At 39.8% G+C, this 20,343-nt stretch overlaps 3 protein-coding genes across 4 annotated transcripts in view; 1 reads left to right on the forward strand and 2 right to left on the reverse strand.

Moving 5' to 3' along the window:
- Window positions 1-3,603, reverse strand: part of AVEN (apoptosis and caspase activation inhibitor) — a 77,539-nt gene extending 73,936 nt beyond the window's left edge. The window contains exon 1 of the mRNA XM_072337852.1: window positions 3,143-3,603. Within this exon, the coding sequence (XP_072193953.1) occupies window positions 3,143-3,400 (258 nt within the window). The 5' untranslated portion in view covers window positions 3,401-3,603. The remainder of the gene's footprint in view (window positions 1-3,142) is intronic.
- Window positions 1-9,607, forward strand: part of CHRM5 (cholinergic receptor muscarinic 5) — a 48,280-nt gene extending 38,673 nt beyond the window's left edge. Inside the window, exon 3 of the mRNA XM_072337851.1 lies at window positions 7,863-9,607. Coding sequence (XP_072193952.1) covers window positions 7,945-9,531 — 1,587 coding nt within the window. The 5' untranslated portion in view covers window positions 7,863-7,944 and the 3' untranslated portion in view covers window positions 9,532-9,607. The remainder of the gene's footprint in view (window positions 1-7,862) is intronic.
- Window positions 9,608-14,838: 5,231 nt separating this feature from the next.
- On the reverse strand, window positions 14,839-19,163 carry LOC140253210 (fibrinogen-like protein 1). Of its 2 annotated transcripts, XM_072338693.1 has the most exons (3): window positions 19,112-19,163; window positions 17,619-17,819; window positions 14,839-16,430 (listed from the first exon to the last, which is right to left on the reverse strand). In XM_072338693.1, the coding sequence occupies exons 2-3, from the start codon at window positions 17,764-17,766 to the stop codon at window positions 15,730-15,732; spliced, it is 849 nt and encodes a 282-aa protein (XP_072194794.1). In that variant the 5' UTR covers window positions 17,767-17,819; window positions 19,112-19,163; the 3' UTR covers window positions 14,839-15,729. The 2 variants fall into 2 exon arrangements, with proteins under 2 accessions (XP_072194794.1, XP_072194793.1); XM_072338692.1 differs by lacking the exon at window positions 19,112-19,163 and having other exon boundaries at window positions 17,619-18,219.
- Between the last annotated feature and the right edge of the window lie 1,180 nt (window positions 19,164-20,343).

The raw sequence follows: 20,343 nt of genomic DNA on the forward strand, positions 1-20,343 counted from the left end.
GGTGAAACTACCAGAAGAGCAGTCTATGATTTATAACCAAGAATGTCCTGATCTCCTTCTGCCTTATCGCCCAGAGAAGGGAAGAATTGACTAAGCAAATCAGTCTTGGCAGAACTGGAAGGTAGCACAGTTCAACACCCATTACTAAAGGAATTACAGCACACTCACAGTAGCATACAAACATATGAAGTGGAGTCCAGCCTTCACTGGCCCACAAAATAATGAGATGCTAGCATCCTACCGCTGTGCTTTCTTCTACCTGCCATACAGGTCAAAAAACCAGCCTAGGCAGGACGTGACACAGCCTCTGGCAGTTTCACAAACTGTCCAAGGAACCATTAAATTAAAACACTGGAAACATAAACTTTGAAGATGAATATTAGTTTTAAACAAATGCAAATTACTGAATATTACTGCCAAAACATGATGCAGCTTAATGCCAACTTCTTGCTCACTGTAAAAACGTCCACTTGGCATTTCCAAGTTCTCGAATGAAGCACAGTGTTAGTAATGCCCTTCTGATGCTTTACTGAGTCCATCCACCCCTAATTTACTTGCATTTTACTGCTCTGCAGGCTCAACAAATCCAAATCCAGTTACTTTCATACCATTTGTAGTTACTAAACAGAAAAAACAACCCTCAGACAACTAAAGATTTAGCAAGCAAAAATCACTTCTGTATCAGGCTTAGCAGCAACAATTTATATACAAACGATGGATTAAAAAACTAAAAAATAATAAAAATGTAATTTATATAAAACACAATTATGAATCTAAATTACAATTATTTTCAGGAAATAAAACTAGATCATCTAAGTCCTAATTATATAATGCTAGAAGAATCCTAATTTAGTAGGAAAATTTCTCCGAAATGTCCAACTGAGACCAGCAGTGTGAGAAATGCAGAGTATTACTTCACAAGTTCTACCCTGAAAAGCAAAAGTGCTGCAGTTGCCCAAAGAAATCCCAGACTAGAATATTACAGTGCCCTTCACCTCCTTTCTCCAAGGAACCCAAAGGCTCATTTGAAATAAAAGAAAGGAGGTTTTTCAGAGCAGATGCAGGATTCCCATCATGCAGTCAAAAAAAATGAGATGACAAAGCATTCACGTTCCCACTATTACTGTCTGTCTCTCCAGGTACGTACATTGCTTAAAACAAGTAGAGAGTCCCCCCTCACACAAACCACGTAGACTGGGCTCAGCTCCCTCCCTCAGAGCCAGTAAAACATGAGGCCCTGCAGAAAAGACTGAATGCTGAGAGCCAGGAATACAGGAGATAATTTCTTGCTAGATCAGAGTTGAACCCATCTAGAAAACACAGCCTAGAATTCACCAGACTCAAATGAACACACAGGTGGAAAAAAAAAAGGGCAAGTTGAAAGACTTTCTTGTTTCCAAGTAGTACACATTTAGTCTGGCTCAAACACTGGACACCCCCAGGTGCAGGCTGACAGGTGCTGGCACTGTGGCTAATTGCTACAAGCACATGGCAAATGCAAGACCTGTGACAGGTGTGCTGAGAGCACACAGGGATTAAGACCAAAGCCTCCAAAGTAGGAAAAGCATTATACTTCAACTCTGATTAGTGGAGTTCTAGCAAACCCCTCAGTTCTGCTTCACTTTCAAACACCCAACTCATACTAGCCTTACCCTAACACAAACAGATAAAGTCACTACAGAAGACTAAAATGAAGAGGATATCAAAGTCAGTGTTCAGGCAAAACATACTGTAAACTGTCTAAAGAGAAAATACTTTAACTGTTTCCTAAAGTTCTGTTTCCTAATTTCAATCAATAATCCAGACAAAAGTAGAAGGAAAGAAGGAAAGAAGGAAAGAAGGAAAGAAGGAAAGAAGGAAAGAAGGAAAGAAGGAAAGAAGGAAAGAAGGAAAGAAGGAAAGAAGGAAAGAAGGAAAGAAGGAAAGAAGGAAAGAAGCCTACATACGTTTGATTCCCTTACTGATTGCATCTTTTAAATTAGGCAGATTGTCATGCTGTATGGAGACAACACTACCAGAAAGAACACAGTCACAGAGGTGCTTTAAGTTAGTAAGACACAGTTGAACAATGCAAAGAAAATCAACCCAGGGCAGTTTTCTCAGCTAATACAGGTGCTGAAATCCTACCACATGCCTCTATGGTGCATGAGGGAGCACATACAGAACCCAAACCTGTCTGCACACTTCAGCACACATTCAGAGACTTACACTGCATACAAGAGAAACTACCAACCCTGCTCTAGGTAACAGTATCAATACAGCTGCATTTTTCTCCCAAAAATGAGTGTTAAAATATATATGTATGCAGTGACAAAAAGGACAAATATACAGTTTTTGTAAACCAGTTGCAACGATGGCTGTTCTGATACACACAGAGCATTGGCCAGGGCCAATGGAAACCACACCACCACAAAAGAGAATACAGTCAGCGTGACACCGAAGATGGGGCAGCAGCTGCTCTGCGACCCCAGGACAGCCCCACGCTGCGAGCACCAACCGTCAGGCTGTGACTGCACCCTTTCTGCCAGTCCTGGGACCGTCATTATTTCTATGTTGCAACAAAACCAAAAGAAGCAAAGCAACCTGAACTGAATACTGCCAGAGCAATCAACCCTGGATTAGAAAGCGCTGCTGTTCATGGAAATTGCTTTTGAAGACACAGTGTTGATCTCATACCACGGTGGGCTGCATAAAACATTTTAACATTTCCATAGCAAACTGGAGGTGTGGGTGCGGAAGACACGTTTGCGTTAATTTTAACCTGCTACAAGACATTATGTTTAGCTCAAGCACGGGCCAGTGACTGGGCGTAGTGACAAACGCGTGTTCCTGCCCTCCGGCTATCTACTCTGCAAGCTGTCCCCACGTTATCGCAAGTTCCGCGCAGGTGGGGAGGGAACACACTCATTTCGACTCGTTAACACCTGCGCCAAAAATACTCAGCAATTCTTCACCCCTACTTGCACTCCTGTACTCTTCAAAAGAGACGTGTATTTCCCACTACCAAACCATAAACGCATTCGGTCAGAAAACCACCACCCCGCAACGCAGCAACACCAGCGACAGACGGCAGCGCCGCCGCTCGGCCCCGCCTCCCCCTGCTCCCGTGCGGAGGGCGGGCCCTCGGCCACCTCCTCCTTACCCGCCGGTGGTGGTGCGCGGATGGTGGCGGCGCTGCCCCGCGGCCCCGAGGTTCTCTCTTTCCCCGGCCCCCGCCTCCTCTGTGTCCGTGTCCGTGAGTGCCGCCTCTCCCGCGGCCTCCGGTTCCTCCCCGACCGTGGCCGTCCGCGCCGCTACTTTCGGTCGCCGGCTCGGCCGCTTTCTCCGCGCCTCCGGGCCGTCTCCGTCCGTGCCGGCCGCCTTCTCTCCGGGGCTTGCTGCCGCCCCGTTCCGGCTGCATGGCCGGGCCGCGCCCTTACCCCGCGCCGCCGGTGGCCGGGACGGTCCGTGCCGCGCCGGTCCCCGCCTCCTCCCGGAAAGAGGCCGGCCACGAGGGCGAGAGCGGAAAATGGCGGCGCCGCGCGGCGGCGGCCCCGGCTGCTGCCCTGACTGCTGCCCTGCTTGCGGCGGCGCTGCTCGCGAGAGCCTCGTCAGTGCGCCCGGCCGGGCCTGCCCCAAAACGGTGCGTTATAATGTTAAGGAAACAATGATGTTAAAGCTGTCTGAAGTTAGTTTCTGCTCTGTATGAGGGGCAAAAAAGGAACCAAGCCCTGGCGGATGACTACTTGCATACAGTGCCGTGCAAAGTCAAGGCGTTCCTGCACGCTCCCAAAGTGCACCAGCAGGGTCTGCTTAGTCCCTCGGCGCGAGGCTGTTTGCTCTGCTGAGCTGTGTGGTCCACGTGCCGTGCTCAGGGAGGGTCACCGATCTCCCACCCCACACCTACTCCATTGGTTTTCCGTGCAAGCTGCCATTTGGAGATGCACGTTAAAAGATCTGTTTTCCCGGGGTTTATAACCCAGTAATCCTCACAGCACAATGCTGCCAGAACGCCCACGCTGTGAAACTGGGTTGTGTATCTGCACTACCCCTGCCTATGGTAAACGCTGCTGCTAGGCTTTAATGCACACACTGCAGGCCAGTAAAGTTAGCGTGCCTCCAGTGCCACGTGCAAGCAAATGTAGTAGAGGGGAGCATCAGCAGCAAGCACATCACGGGGACACTGGAGCAATCCCATGTACCGCCAACACTGGCCTGGCAGGCCCAGCACTGAGCTAGAGCTAATAAACCCCATCAGAACCAAGCTGTGACTGCATCTGTGGCACAATTCATCTGTGACATGAACAATCTGCCTGCAGATTGCTGTGAGCTGACTATATGTACAGATTTAACAGCTCGCTGTAATTAGTACTTACAGCTAGCTAAAAAAAAAAAAAAAAAAAAAAAAAAAAAAAGATTTGGCAACAAATAGCAAATATCATTACAACTAACAAGTGTGAAGTTCATGCGTCAATAATTTTGAGGCAGATAGCAAAGTCACGGTATTGTACGTGTGCATTTTGATTTTGTAATTTAATTTTGATCTCCCTGTTATTATTATCTGTTGCGATAGACAACATAAATTATGTTACCATAGCACACTGAAGTTTCATTCACAGACAGTGTTGCTCTGAGTTATAGAAAAACAGAGAACAAAAGGTAGCACCACAATATGTTAACAGAGAACTATGAGGCACAAGGGGATTCGGTATGAGAAGCTGATCCAAATGGTCAAAATGTCAGGAGATCTTTGCATGAGAGCTGCTTAGATACTGCCAATTTTCATAGGCATCAGCAAAACAGTCCATTAGGGAGAAAACATGATGATAGTGAGAGTGATTTACTTGGTGATAATGGCTAAGTTTGTGTTATTGATTATATGGAACTCATACCAAGCATGAAGGACAGCGCTGGAGAAAGCAAAATGTATTTGAAAAAAATAGCGGGTGAATATAAGAGTGCTGGTGTGTAAGATTGGTACAAAGAATAAAAATGAGAACGGAAGGAAAAGTGTGAAAAGCCTTCAAAAAGGAAAGAAGTAGCTAAGTTTTCATATAACAGCAGGGAGGACCACTGTGAAGAGATGAGCTGTTGGCAGCTCCCCAAGAGGACACTTACTCTCAGCACACATTTCTGTCTTTTGTTAATATATTAATTATAATATATGTACCACATCATCTGTGTTCCCCCTACTGAAGTCATTTCAATCCAAGAGCAGCTGTGTTAGGGCAACAACAATTTCTGCTTCTCCTTTTGCTCTGTGGTCTGCAGTCTATACAAGGTAGCTTCAGAAGTCTTTCCTCCTAAAAGACCAGAGAGGGGAGCACACTTGCTCACTTGCTACCTATGGCAAAAGACAAAGTATTCCAGGGGAAGAAAAAAGAAAGAAAGGAAGGAAGGAGGGAAGGGAGGAGGAAGGGAAGGAAAGTGGAAAGGAAGGAAGGGAGGAAGGGAAAAAAAGGACAGAAGTTCAGTCTCCTCTAATCTTTCTGACCTGCTGCAGAATCCCAGGTGTTGGGCACGGTTCACGGGCATGGTGGGGCTAGGCTGGGGTTGGATGATCTTGGAGATCTTTTCCTATCTCAGTAATGCCATGATTTTATGATGCTAATGTAGAAGGCAGCCACTTAATAATTTATTCATGTGCTTGATTGACACTCACATTTGATGCCTTTTTAAGGCTGTCTCAAGGCTTTTCTGAAATCTTCTCACTTGCCAAACAGCCACGAGCACTGGCAGTGTTTCAGCTATGTAAGTTGTTGGGCACAGCGCAACCCCTTTCTAGTGGCTCAAGTGACTAAGTTAGAGCTTAGCTGGCTGAGGTCAGCTCCCCTGCTAATCAGAGCAACTGTGAAGAAAGATGTGAGGGCCTCCATCTCCTTTCCCTTGTAGATTTCTGCAGACTCTAGAACCAGAATGAAATTTCTTCTCTCACTTAGGGCTCGTTAGGACTGCTGTGTCACTTCTGCTATTCTTGGCTGCTAGGCTGGCTCCCAAGGCCAGAGAAGCTAAGCATACAGATGGTCGACATGCATATGTTATAATTACTATGGTTATTGCTAGGCTACAGGGCCTGTACGTGAACTAAAATCCTGTTGAGCTAGGCACAGTATGCATTATGCATAAACAGAATACAGACTTATGGGCATCTAAATATAAGGCAGGAGATGACAGAGAAACAAACACAGATGGAGAAGCACCACTTTGGTTAGCGTTATAGCCAGTGGTCTCAGTACACCAGCAAGCTTACTGTTATCAAATCTCATCACAGAAGGTAATCATTATGGAATGTTTGAAGAAGAAATATAGTATACATTTGCAGATACTTAGAAGGCACTGGACAACAAAAGTGAATGAAAAAATAAAAAATAAAATAAAATACAAGGTAAAATGACAATGGAAAACATTGAGATTATTTTCTGAAAATTCAGCAAGTGGCTGTAAAACAGTTATATATTCAGCTGATATTCATCTATCCAGGAGCCTGCTACTTGGCACTAAAATAGATGACAATGTGTGAAAAGTACAGGCTGGAGAGCTTGCAGTTAATGCAAGACATTTGCAAAGAGCAAAGAATCCAAGGGCTAGGATGAAAGAGGAGTGATATGAATGGGTAGGAAGGACTACAAAATACAGATCTTGTAGAGAAAGAATCCTGAAGACTTAAAGTTGGACTTTAATAGGTGACCTATATGATAATTTTAGCTAAACCCCTATCAGTTACAAAAAAATAAAAGGAGGGGGGGATCTTCTTACCTGCTTTTTACTGACCAGATGGCTGATAAATTTAAACATCCTCCTCTATTTCTGACGTTAAAACCTAACAACTCTTTGATTATTCCAAAATTACACGGCCTAGAAGGATTAAGCATCAAACAAGTGATTAACATCATCAGATGTGCTGGAATAACTAAAAGCAGGCAGAGATCTGTGAAAGATCAGGCTGATCGCCTGATTCAGGCATGCATTCTCAAAGACAAGAAAACAGCAGTGAAAAGTTACACCATATTAGAGAGACTGTAGGAAGGTATGGATATCAGATATATATATATATATTAATACAATAACAGTGGTTCCATTTCCTTCTACTGCTTATGCAGCCTACAGTATTAAATTGTTTTTGTTGCAGTTTTTCACAGAGGTTATCCATTGATGACTACCCTTCATTTTACTCATTTCTATCCTCAGCCCTACTACTCACTCACCCAATCCTTCCAGCACTTCCACACCTTCTCCTGCTCAGACCTTCCCGTAGGGAAAAGTCTTTTCATCCTTATTATTTTTCTGAAAACATTTTTTTTTTTTTTTTGTCCTTACCTATTTGCTTAACTCTAAAAATTCCCTAGGAGAGCACTTCTAACACCTCATTATTTACCAGTGCCACCATGTCAGCATGGTTATTATCTCCCTATGCATCTTCGGTTCCCTTGGGTTCCTTTTCTGCTGATGGATTCCAAAACAGTGACTTCCTCAAATTTTCCAGAGACAATTTCTGAAATCTTGACATGTCTTCCACACAGTGTTGTAAGAAACAACACCATGACTCACTGTCTCGTTACATTGCAAAACTTCTAATGTCTATCTTTAACAATATGTAGTGTCTCCCAAAGTATTAAAAATATAAGAGCTTGCATGATTGAACATCTTATGAAACAATAGTTGTTATGATTGCCTTTAGGAATGTTATAAGATACCAGTGTGCATTGTCCTAGAACGCAAATGTGTGTTTTATTTATGTTCACAATGATAGAAACAATTATGACAACGCAGAAAGAGAACACAAATAATTTGATGGATTGCTTTACAAGTGTTTCAAGGTATATCTAATGGAAGTCTGTGCTATTTAATGAGCTGTTTTCTTTTTTTGCCTTTCATCTTTACAGCTGTCTCCAAAATATATTTTCAAATACAGAAAGCAGTATGCAAGAGTGCTAAGATTCTGATGACAACTGATCAAGAAAAAGAATGGAAGTAAACCTATTCAGCAATTCTACTGTTATAAACAGTTCGTCCATCAACCATAAACAGTTAGAAGGGCATAGCCTCTGGGAAGTTATTACTATTGCCACTGTCACTGCAATTGTAAGCTTAATAACCATAGTGGGAAATGTTCTTGTAATGATATCCTTCAAGGTTAACAGTCAGCTCAAAACTGTTAACAACTATTACTTGCTCAGTCTTGCCTGTGCAGACCTCATCATTGGAATATTTTCTATGAACCTCTATACCTCTTATATACTCATAGGCCATTGGTCTCTTGGAAGCCTGGCGTGTGACCTGTGGCTAGCACTGGATTATGTAGCTAGCAATGCCTCAGTCATGAACCTCCTAGTCATCAGCTTTGACAGATATTTTTCCATCACAAGGCCTTTGACATACAGGGCTAAACGCACACCCAAAAGAGCTGGGATCATGATTGGCCTGGCTTGGCTAATCTCCTTCATTCTGTGGGCACCTGTAATATTATGCTGGCAGTATTTTGTGGGTGAACGAACAGTACCTCCTGAGGAATGCCAGATACAGTTTTTATATGAGCCCATTATCACCTTTGGTACTGCAATTGCTGCTTTTTACATTCCAGTGTCAGTGATGACCATCTTATATTGCCGCATCTATAAAGAGACTGAGAAACGTACCAAGGACCTTGCTGAGCTTCAGGGTTCTGAGTCTGTGGCCGAATTTGAGACGATAAAGCCTCGGAAAGCTTTCCTGAAGTCTTGTTTCAGTTGCAAGCAACAAAACTTAGTCAAAAGGGAGAGATGTCAGGCTTCCTGGTCTTCATCCAGTCGAAGTACATCAGCTACGGTAAAGGCATCCCAGGCAGCGAGCACGTGTGCTGAGTGGGCTAAGGCTGACCAACTGACCACCTGCAGCAGCTATGCATCATCAGAAGAAGAGGACAAACTTGCCACTGATCCTGTTTTCCAAGTAGCTTACACGAGTCCATCTAAAGGTAAGGAAGAAGAGTTTAATGAAAGGGAAAGTAAGGATATTGTTGTCAAAGAGCAGCCTGAAGAAAATGATTTTGAGACCCAGCAATACTTTTTATCACCTGCCATCAGTCAAAAAAGTAAAAAATGCGTGGCCTACAAATTCCGCTTGGTAGTTAAGGCTGATGGCACTCAGGAAGCCAACAATGGTTGCCGTAAGGTAAAAATAACTCCTTGTTCTGCTGCTCTGTCGAAGGATCCTTCCATCAAAAGCATGGATCCAAATATAAATAACCAAATCACCAAAAGGAAAAGGATGGTTCTTATAAAAGAACGTAAAGCAGCACAGACTTTAAGTGCCATTCTTTTGGCTTTTATCATCACATGGACTCCCTACAATATAATGGTTTTGATCTCCACATTCTGCTCTGACTGCATTCCTCTGACATTGTGGCACCTTGGATATTGGCTATGCTATGTGAACAGCACTGTTAATCCCATGTGTTACGCTCTCTGTAACAAAACTTTCAGGAAAACTTTTAAGATGCTGCTTTTCTGCCAGTGGAAAAAGAAAAAAGTGGAAGAGAAACTGTATTGGCAGGGCAATACTCGAATGCCGTAACTACTCCTAAATAAGAGATGAATGGAAAAATAGATATTAATTTAGCCTAGTAAAGGACGTTTAATTCCGTATCTTCAAAGCTGTTGTTTTATATGTCTATATGTTAAAAAAAATAGTCAGCAAAATGTGATATTTTGCATGAAAATAGTGTGCGTGGGATAAAGAAGTCAGTGGTTGCTGACAGGGTCTTCACGATTACGCAGTAGGTCTGCATTACAATTATTGTGTTTGGGTTCTTCTGTCCTTTCTTTCAGCCTGAGAAATTGTAGTGTGTCTTATAAACTAGGAATTAGCGTGTGAGTATCATCCAGCCATCAGGGCAGGTTATCTTGCCTATCTCCTTTTAGTGCAGAACTGTTTCTTCCTATAGTTCCTTTCCTCTTTTCTGCTGTATTGTCTACTTGTTTTTCAATGGAGCAAGCAATGGAACACGTACTACTTCTGTTTAAAGACTTTTCCACATGCTATGGGAATGAAACAAGGCCTGTTTAAAGAGGGAAATACCATTATCCCCAGTACTAAATGGTTAAGGAGATTCTTAGTACTCCAAAAAAATATACTTACTACAGGAGAATGTAATATTGAGAAAATTTGCACTTTAAGAATGTCTTTTCAGGGGGACAGAGGAAGGGCTGATAGGGGTGAAAACAGATAACGTATTTCATGTAAGGAGAATTCAATCCCTATCTCACTTCCATCCTGCAAGTCAGTGTCATCTAGAAGTGGTGATAGTTAGCAGCTATCTATGAATTTGTATTTCTTCATTTTCTAATGCCTCCGAAGGATATGCTTTAAAGTATCAACAGAAAGTAAAGTAGCAACAGTAGTATGGATCAGAACTGATGATAACAATGGACATAATTTACCTATTTACAGTGCGAGACATAAGGCAAATCCTTTTTGCAGTTTCTCTATTGCACTCCCCCTTGCAAGTGCATGCACAAATATGTGCATTGATGCCCTTCAAATTTATTTATCTAGTACAAAATTGTTGTAAGCCATGATAAAATTGGTATTTCTCAAAGAAGAAAGATTTTTTAAGTACTTTTCCATCATTTATATAAAAGTATTGTGCTTTCACAGCACATCTCTAAATATCTTTAGAAATACTAATCAACATTAGGTGTTTGGAAAGAGAAGTTATCTGCAGTCATAGTTTCCCAGCCCAGCAGAACTTTGCTGCAGCACAGGGGGCTGGAGATAACCCCACCTGGGGCTATGGCTCATGGGAATGCGGGTATGGCTGCAGCAAGGTGATCACCTGTCCACTAGCTGAGGTTTGCCAGGGCTTTGAATGTGACAAAGACATTCACATGCCTGTCTGGTATCTGTGTTAGACTGGCAGAAGTCATGCGCCTCTGGCCAAGTAAGCGTGTGAGGGCAAGGCTGCTTTTAGCACCAAGCCACTGAATGGAAACGACGCCTGGCTCATAGTGGTGGAAAAAGTTGCTAGTGGTGACAGGGTCACAAGGAGTGAAATCTTAAAATACAGATACTTGTGAGTAACAGAGAAAGGACTCCATGTGCCTCACTGAGTCCACCTCAAAAAATGTTCAGATTCAGTTCTAGCCTCTTGATCAAAATTCAGGGTGAGAAGCTCTGAAGTACAAATTTGGGCCAGTATTTGTTTTTCTAGCTATTATACATGTTAGAAGGACATTGTAGCAGTGATGAGACCCAGCAGCATGTTTCAGGGATTGTGTTAGTCATCCTGAACATACCACTGCTCTCAGCAAAATCATTCATATAATTTATTAATGTATCATCAACATATTTCCCTGCAGATATATAATTCCTTCATGTCAGCAATCACAGTACAAGTAATTAATACTTTCTATCCTCAGTCTCCAGAGGGGAAAACTGTCAGTGAAAGATTAGCAGTGTAGTCATGTAAGAATATGTTCTCTGGGTTCACTTGATTGATTTTTTACCACACCACACTGTGCCTAAATGCTTTATGTGCATTAGCATATGACTGCTTATTAAAAGAATGCATTGGTCTTTTCAAAGACCCTTCCATCGATTTTCCTCTGTCACTACCCAAAGCTTTTTCTGTGTGCAGTAACTACATACGTGTCAGTTGTTACAGTGGGTAACTTTATACTACAGTGGTTCGGACATTCAGTAATCTGTGTTTGATTTTTATCAAATGAATGCGTCCCTCTGTAGCACAAGCTGTAGTTAAAGGCAAAATTTGTTAGATAGTAACAATTCCTGCTTGCTGTGATGTTTCTAAAAGCATTGGCTTCTACTTCTGAAATTGAATATATTTTGTTGGTTTTGGCTTCTGTTGAACTAGAGTGTTCTGTAAATGTTTATGGATTCTGTGCTTAGTAAATGTATTAGAATAGATGGTGATGGATGCAACAATGTTGGTTCGGTGTAATTGTGAAATGTGTGCTCAAACTATGCTGCCAACACTTCACAGTGTGAGTGAGACGTTACACTGCCAAACCTGGGTACATTGTAAATACCTGGAATTATATGAAGAGGTGTTTGTCACTTTATTGTTATGTGAGATGTTTCCCTTAAAAAACAAAACCAAAACCAAAAAAAAAAAAAAAAAAAAAAAAAAAAAAAAGAAACCACAAAAGCTCATTAGACTGTGAGTTGGTATTTAGTTTCTTAATTTTGTTTTGTTTTCTAGCTCTATAAGGGTTCCTTCAAAGATGCTGTGGGACTTCTGCAATGTAAAACAATCTTGTTATGTGTATTTCTCATTTACTGATCCTTTAATTAATTATGGTCATGTATCTCTGAAATAATGTTTTCTTAAACTGCATTTTATTGATACATACATATGCATATATTTGCCTATATATTTATGTATGTATTATCAATATAGTTGTATAAACATACATCTCCAACTAAGTGTTTCAGAGACCTTGCACACTTAAATGTTTTTGAATATTGAATTTTCCCACAAAGGAAAGAGAGGAATTGTTTTTGTCTCTCCCTTTTCATATAAGCAAGTCTTCCTGTATATCTCAGAAACCCATTCCTTTTAAATAAATATGCTTTATAAAGACTCAAGAGTTCACAGAACTGGGAAAGGCTGAAATCAAGAGATATACAGAAAATACAAGGACCTGTAAAATATAATAGAAAAAACATTTTTCCATTAATTTAATTCTATAATTTAGCTGCTAATAGTAATTATTCTAATGTATAATTATTCTATGCACTTCAATTAATAATTGCTGTTAATTGTTTAAAGGTATTTTTGTATGTGGAGTTTTGTTTCTCATCCCAGTTGTACCCATAGCGTGAACTGCATTGGTTTATATGGCCCTGAGGATTCCAGAGATGTACTTAAGCAAAATCCTTAACTGTACTCCCTGATCACCCTATATATTCTGTTCCAGTTTTAGAGCCAAGCCTCATGAAAAGTCTCAATCTCTAATTATTTAAGGAATTATTTCTGATCATTTTATCTCCTACACGGAGCATTTCTATGAAATCTGTATCATTGCCACCTTGACAAATTCCATACATGTCAAACTAACTGAACTAATAAATATTAACGCAAATGTTCCTAAGGACAGTCATACACTTGAAAGAATAAATGTGGCACTGGGGGGTGGTAAGTGTATTAAGTCTAAATCTGAAGTCATTGTAACAATTAAAGAATCTGATGTAATTCTGGAAGATAGTGATAGTCTTAGAACACAATTGTTAAGGAATTGGAATACAGAATCAGTTTGGAACTCAGAATTGAATACCTGCAGACTGCTATCAGACTCCGTATTTTGAACAGAATTTTGTAAAACAGATCCTTACCTTTTGTAGGAAACAGTTTCCAGTCAGCTCTTCACAGTTTGGGATTTCTAAAATCTTCATATTGCAGAAGAATATTTGGAAATCCCTTTCCTCAGATTTCTCTGTCATACTTAGGGGACACCCGCACTTCTACTCACTCAGGATTATTTGCTTAAGAAGAACACACAAAAACCCAGAATTATATGATTTTCTTCCAGGATTAATTTTCTTTACTTTCTATAGAGATAGAAGCAATATGAAGGAGTCACATGGGTATTAGGAAACTAAATGACTTTCCTCAAATGTTCACAACAGATGAGCCTGAGTTACCACTTTCTGTAGAGACAGATGTTTGCAAAGTACTTCCAAACCTGAACTCCAAAACAACATGCTCTTCTCTTTAAAAGCTCTAAGAAAGAAACATTGATGAGTGGATTGGAATGTTACTAATTATTTTCATCCTCAGTCCTAAATCCAGCTCGTATTTTCCATTCTTACTTCATTTAGAAGCATGGAACACACCACACTCCGTGACTCCTATTGAAGTCAGTGCTTGAACTGTGTTAATCTTTGTCATGTTTTGCCTGCACATCTATTAATACCATTTCATTTCTATACATTAATCTGATTCCCATACTGGAATTCAGCATCAGCAGTGGTCTACAGGACTCCAATTAACACTAGAGTGCCTCCAAGATTGGACAGCTGAATTTGGGCTGGTGGTGCCTGACTTGTTCATGCAGCACATCTCCACAAGTCCTTTCCTACAAAAACCTCCAAGCAGGATGAGTGAGCTGCAGAGCAGGTTATTTGCCTTTAAGGATCAGATACAGCCTGCTGGCTTTCAGCTGTGTGTTTCCATGTTAACATTATTCACACCATTTTTTGGCAGTAGTGTTCGAATCTGTCTATCTTGATGGGTAAAAGCTATGGGAGACTTGGTGATCTTCTTTTATCTTCATTATAACTTTGGAGGTTTCCCAATGCAGTTGCAGCAGAATCCACATTATTTGACTTGAGTACATCAATTCAACTCATACATTCATTCACTTCTTCCTCTATTATACTTCTTTTTTTTTAAACACAATTGGAAGGGAAAACATTAGCTGCTGCAACACACTATATTGGCCTCACTTGCACAGCTCATCTGTATCTATTTCTGAAAGTGTTGCAGTGCAATGGAAAAAATAAAATCTTCTTTCATGGCTCTTTTTCCAATTAATTTCTCTTCTTAAGTAATCCTGCCAGTCTTGGTCTTCTCTAAACAGTGCAGTTTATTTATCTCTAAATTAATTTCCATGGAAATGACAAGATTCCATTTTTCAATTAAAAAGCAGAACTTTGCCAGTATCTGTTGCCCGAGATTCTGCAATTGAAAATCTACATTAAAATGCAAGATATTTTAATTATTATCCTGGCAATTTGTACAATATAAAAATGAAAACTCTTAAGTAGTAATTCAGCTATTCCAATTATATTGAAAAGTGTGAAATAATCCCATCATTTGTACAAGTAAACAAAATTTTCAAGGTTACCAAAACCAAAATCCTTTTATTTATGATTTTAAGACAGAAGAATTCATCATGAAATTTAAAGGCTTTCTCTTTGTGTTACAGTCAGGAAAAGAGGCACTGTTTAAATGAGCTCAAGGTTGAATATCAAAACAATTGAAGCAAGCATATGTAAAGTAAAGCCAACGCTGTTCTTATCTCACCATTGTATTTAAAAAATAATAATAATAATAAAAAAGCTTTAGTGCTTCATAGAACAGGAGGAAAAACTGGAGCTGTGGACTCATAGCCATTACTTGGCCTTGGACTAGTAGCTTTTAATGGGAAAGCTGATGAGGCTATTAGCTCCGGATGCTCTAATAAGAGGGCAGAAAATACTGTGCTAAGTGATTCATTAGATATGAGTAGAAATAAAAAGTTAGTGGCTGAGAAAAGAAGCCATTGAAGATAAAGCTCCTACCAAATAAAAATATTAAAAAAACTTTCACTAAAGGTATAAAGGAAAGGCTGTATGCTACCCTATGGTACACAATACTCAATGATAAGCATTTTGTAAACATAGGTACTTCCCTTGAAATTTCCTTCCTGCATAATCTGTGAAGATGTGCAGTTAATAATGAATTTTCATCCTGGAGCAAAACCTTCTAAAACTAATGCATGTGTATCTGCTACATCTTCTCCCAGATTTCATACATAACTCCTTCTATGGCCAAAATACCACAAAATGGGTATAGATAATCTTTTGTTAGAGGTCATCTATTGTCGTTTTTGGGATTGGTAGATAGGTTTTAGGTCCAGTCCTGGACAATATGCAATCACAAAGCCCTTGCAGAGGCTAAATTTTTCATCACAATTATTCAATTAGTGTGATTTTACTTAAGACACTTGACAAAGAATCCATGTTCCATTCAAAGGATACATGGCTCACCTACAGTTCCTCCTTCTGACACGGACAAGAGTTAGTTGCATCTGATGGGCTGCGTTCAATGGGTTTGACCATCATCCAGGAAAACTTGCACAAATGCTTCTTGTTGCAGTCCTTTTGCCAGTATATCACATTCCTACGGTTCAGGTTTGCCCCGGCACATGCATCATACCACCATCCTCCCCCAGGAATACCATTATGTTCTAGTTTAGCACAGTTCTGAAAGTAATTGTCATTGTCTCTGTCCTTGGTGGTAAACTTCTGGTTGTCGTGGAGGTAAGCTTCTGTGTCCAGAGTCAGAGCATCAGTAGCATTACCTTCATATAGGCCGACCCTGATTCGGTATTGAGCTTCTTCATCTTCAATACGGAATGGTTTGTACTGTCCCCATTTGATTTCAGCATTTAGGTCTACAAGTTTAACTCCAAGTACATACTGCTCAGAGCCACCAGTTAACTGATGCATGTACTCATTTCCTAACCAGTGGTTGTCACGAACAAAGCCAAAACCATATTTGTAATCCTGCCACGTCCTATCAAAGTCAACAGTACTGTTGGCTGTAATGTGCTGGATTACTGTCCAGCCACCATCCTGCATGTTACAAAAGACAACAATTGGGTCTTCCTTCGGTTGGATGATGTAAAGACCATCTCTGGAGTTTCCTCTGGAGCGCTGAAAGATCTCAAAACAATCCCTTAAATAATCTAAGTAGGGGAAAAAAAAATAAAAATAAAAATAAAATAAAAAAGAGTTTTAAATTAAATTTCTGTCTTTTTTTTTTTTTTTTTTTTTTTTTTTTTTTTTTTTTTTTTTTTAAAACTCTGTCCTCCAGAGTTAACTGCATGATTACCATGATCTGTCTGGAAATGGACTCAGACTGACTTCAGCCCAACTGGTGGGCATACACTTGACTAAAAGGGGATGATTTGAGGGCAGAAAACACAGGAAAGTTTCCAAAGGGTTTTGTTATAATTTGTAATACAAAAGTGTGACTGTATTTATGGTGGAAGTATGGTTGTAAAGCCAAAAGATACACTCTTCCTAATCGCAAGTGACTCACTTGCTCCTAAGAGGCACAGGATTATACTAGCAAATACTTGTAATCTGTATTTAACAAAGAATTTGTAATTTATATTTAACAAAGACTTAACCATTTTATGTTTCTATGGGAAAATTGCTTAAAGACCACCTGTGATGTAATATGACAGTTTTTCAGACCTAGCAAATTCTAAGTTCTGCCCTAACAAAAACGGATAGAAATGTAGATACTGTATTTAGAACTCCGTTGTTTTGTTTTCACCAAAATCATTCTTCTGGGAAGCTACAAGATTTCAGGGAAAGTAGACAGTGGTCTTCAAGCCAGTGATATACACAGTGACACTTGTATTTACCCAGTGAATGTTATTCATGCAAAACAGAACAGCTTCTATGAACGAACTGAGAAAACTATTTAAGCTGAATGCCAGCAGCCGTAGGAGGAAAATGAACTACTCCTTTTGTCTGCATTTTATGCAGGATTTACTCCAGCAAATGTGTTAGAAAGCCTACCAAATCGGACCAACTAATCTAGCCTACCAGGCTAGATAGGCAGAGCAATATCTCAGTTATAAGTATCAGTGAGGTGACAGATGCAGTCAAGACATGATTGTCAGTAAATAATTCTTTAAAGGCAACAAAATATTTTTAGACGAATATTTTTAACTGTTAATTCCTCTTGAGTTAGGTGTCAGCTGAGCAAGGGATTTAAAGATTTTTGAACTCCAGGATAGGACAAGTTCATATTTCAAAGTACTGCTGCAGGGCAAACATTCAAATATGCTGAAAATATTCCATAAAACAATACAGTAAAGCACAGCAGACACTCAGATCACTTGCGCCCCCTTCATGAGTACCTTTATCATTGATGTTAGCCACTCTATCATAATCTCTTTGGGAGAGAAGGTGGGCATTAGCCAAGATCACTGCCTCTTTGGTGGTCACCGACGCGGTGCAATGGGAGAGCAAGACCAGAACAAAACCCACTGAACTCTTCAACAGCATCTTCCTTCAGTCAGTCCTCCTGCAGAAATCCACAGCTATAATACAGGCTGCAACTGAAAATGGAAAGTTTTATGACCTTTAGTATACTCTCTCTCTTTTAGGAGAAATGTATTGAAACACCTGATTTCAATATAACAAGCCTCTGTCAAAACTGGCTTCCTCCATCCTTAAAAGCATCTCCCTTTCCTGGTATTTCATACTACTTCCAGCTGATGGTTGTTCTGACATGGAGCCCTGTGTTGTGTCACTTACACTGTATGTCACTTCTTTTAACTTGTGCCATGACAGATAAAGAACAACAACCTAATTATCTGTGACAAAACGTAACAGAAAACAATGTAATGGCATAACTTAAAATGTCATATTTATCAGAACTTTTGCTTATTGCTTACAGAAAGTTTGCTTATTCCCCATGTATGTGAACTGTACTGAAGCAGAGGCACTGATGGACAAGCTGGCACAAACAGGAGCACTAGCTCTTCCAACTCTGTAGTTCCAACAGTGCTCATTTCCATGCCTTCCTAGTACTGTGAATATACCCATACACTGGAGAATTCACTTCAGCAATTCTGGACTTTGTTCTGGATGAATTTCCATCCATAGCTGTAAAGAACAGGTCACAGGCTTAAACCAGATCTGAAAAAAAAAACCACCTCAATAAACATGGCAAAAAGCAACTCTTCCACTTTTCTTCAGTCTCCTCAAGACACATTGGGGTTCAATATATAGAATCAGAAAAGCTTTGAGCCTCATTCTGCCCTCCTTTTTGGGTTATGTCTTTAGTAACTCTTCATCCACTACAGAAAGGCTCAGGCTGTTACTGGGGTCCTCACCAAAGCAAATTCCAGTCTGACTGAAGAAGAATTTCTGTATCAATGAAAGCTCAAACTGAATTGGAATAACATCTCCAATGCTGTCCAAGGTCAAATTTGCTTAAAATTTAGTCAAACCCTTTAGATGAAAGCTGAGTATATACCTCTAGCAAGCAGCTCTTTGGTCAGAGTGTATTTCCTGCCAGCAGAGAGCCCACACAGGCCAGCTCCTTTCTCCACAGTGGTTTACCATTGCAACAAAGCCACACTGCTTATCACAGAATCACAGAATTATAGGGGTTGGAAGGGACCTCTAGAGATCATCGAGTCCAACCCCCCTGCCAAAGCAGGCTCCCTACACCACGTCGCACAGGAATCTAAGGATTATGAATCTAATCTTATGAATCTAAGGATTCAGCGGCAGATCCAGTAAACAGTTTTCCAGAATAAAAAAGTGTTGAGCACATTTTTTAAGATGTTCAAAATATGTCACTGCAATAAAGTCAGGCTTGAGAATTATTTTTTGTACTTACCAGACAGAAAACCAGCAAAACAGAATTTGCTTATTCTGCTTACAGCTCTATAGTAATGATTCTGATTTGGTATTAACATACAATTTCCTATTACATCCAAAGTTGATTATTTGGCATTGAGAGGCTGTAAAAAAAAAAAAAAATTACTTGCTGTCCAATTCAGCACATGGTTTTCCCCTACAGCACTTAAATTCTGTTGTGTTTGCATTTCTTACTGGCACATACCCCCCTTCACTGAAAGCTTCTATTATTATTTTTTAAATTATTATTAGAAATGACTGTAAATCTAAACCTACCCCACCAGCATTATAAAACTTCAGGAAATCTGTATTTGGATCTAAAGCTTCTAGGTTAGCTGTTTGTTTCTTACAGCATTTTTGAGCAAGTCAGTCTTTTTCCTTCCCTTGTATTTATAGTGCCCATTGAAATGATTTACAGATCCATTTAGTTCTACAATAGAAATTGGTATTCTAAGTTATTAAGAAAGCAACTGAGGAAAACAGCATTAGGAAGGCACCTTACCTCGTACAGTGAAGTTTGACAAAGAAACAAGTGCACACGAGTGCATGAGCTCATACTCTACAATTGTACTTTGCCTGCTACTCAAGTCCAGGTGAATAAATCAGCTCCAACACACTATCTCAAATGTAGAAGTGTAGCAAAATTACATCTTCATTATTTCACACTGTGATTACTCTTGTGGACTTTGCTCTTTCATATTACATCTGCAAGTAAGAATACATGAATCATAAAGAACAAAGTTCTTCCATAAGGATTAAAATAACAGCACAACTAAATTAATTACCTTGATTAATAAATAAATTATTTTCCTGATTAACAAATAGATGTAGCAATAGCAAAGAAATTTTATTTCAGAAAATTATTTATGTTGCTTATATATTTGAAGGTAGATGCTGCAAAGTACTTAGATGTAAATTGATGAGATGCTATATTGTTAATTGCATTTAAAGTCCTATAGTCAACATGATTTTGAAGCATAAGGAACAAATCAAACAAACCAATCTCAAACCATGTTGTTCCTTCAGTCTCATTCACATTAAAGCGTGAAATTAAAACACAAAGTACTGCCTCAAAGCTATGAGAAAAACAAAGCAAAAGCAGAACAGGCTGGTCAATAGTTTTCTATTTTAGTTTATTTGGACTATCAAGAGTTCATTAACACTCATTTACATCAAAATGGTAACAAAGTAAATGAATTAATTGTTACCATA

The sequence above is a fragment of the Excalfactoria chinensis genome, chromosome 5 (genome assembly GCF_039878825.1).
Source record: "Excalfactoria chinensis isolate bCotChi1 chromosome 5, bCotChi1.hap2, whole genome shotgun sequence".
Lineage (NCBI taxonomy): Eukaryota > Metazoa > Chordata > Aves > Galliformes > Phasianidae > Excalfactoria > Excalfactoria chinensis.

Excerpts from the sequence above, each read along its gene's own strand:
- LOC140253210 (XM_072338693.1), bottom strand. The coding sequence starts at position 17,766 with ATGCTGTTGAAGAGTTCAGTGGGTTTTGTTCTGGTCTTGCTCTCCCAT. Across the intron at positions 16,431-17,618 it reads GGCTAACATCAATGATAAAG|ATTATTTAAGGGATTGTTTT; the intron begins GTACTCATGAAG and ends TCCCCTACTTAG.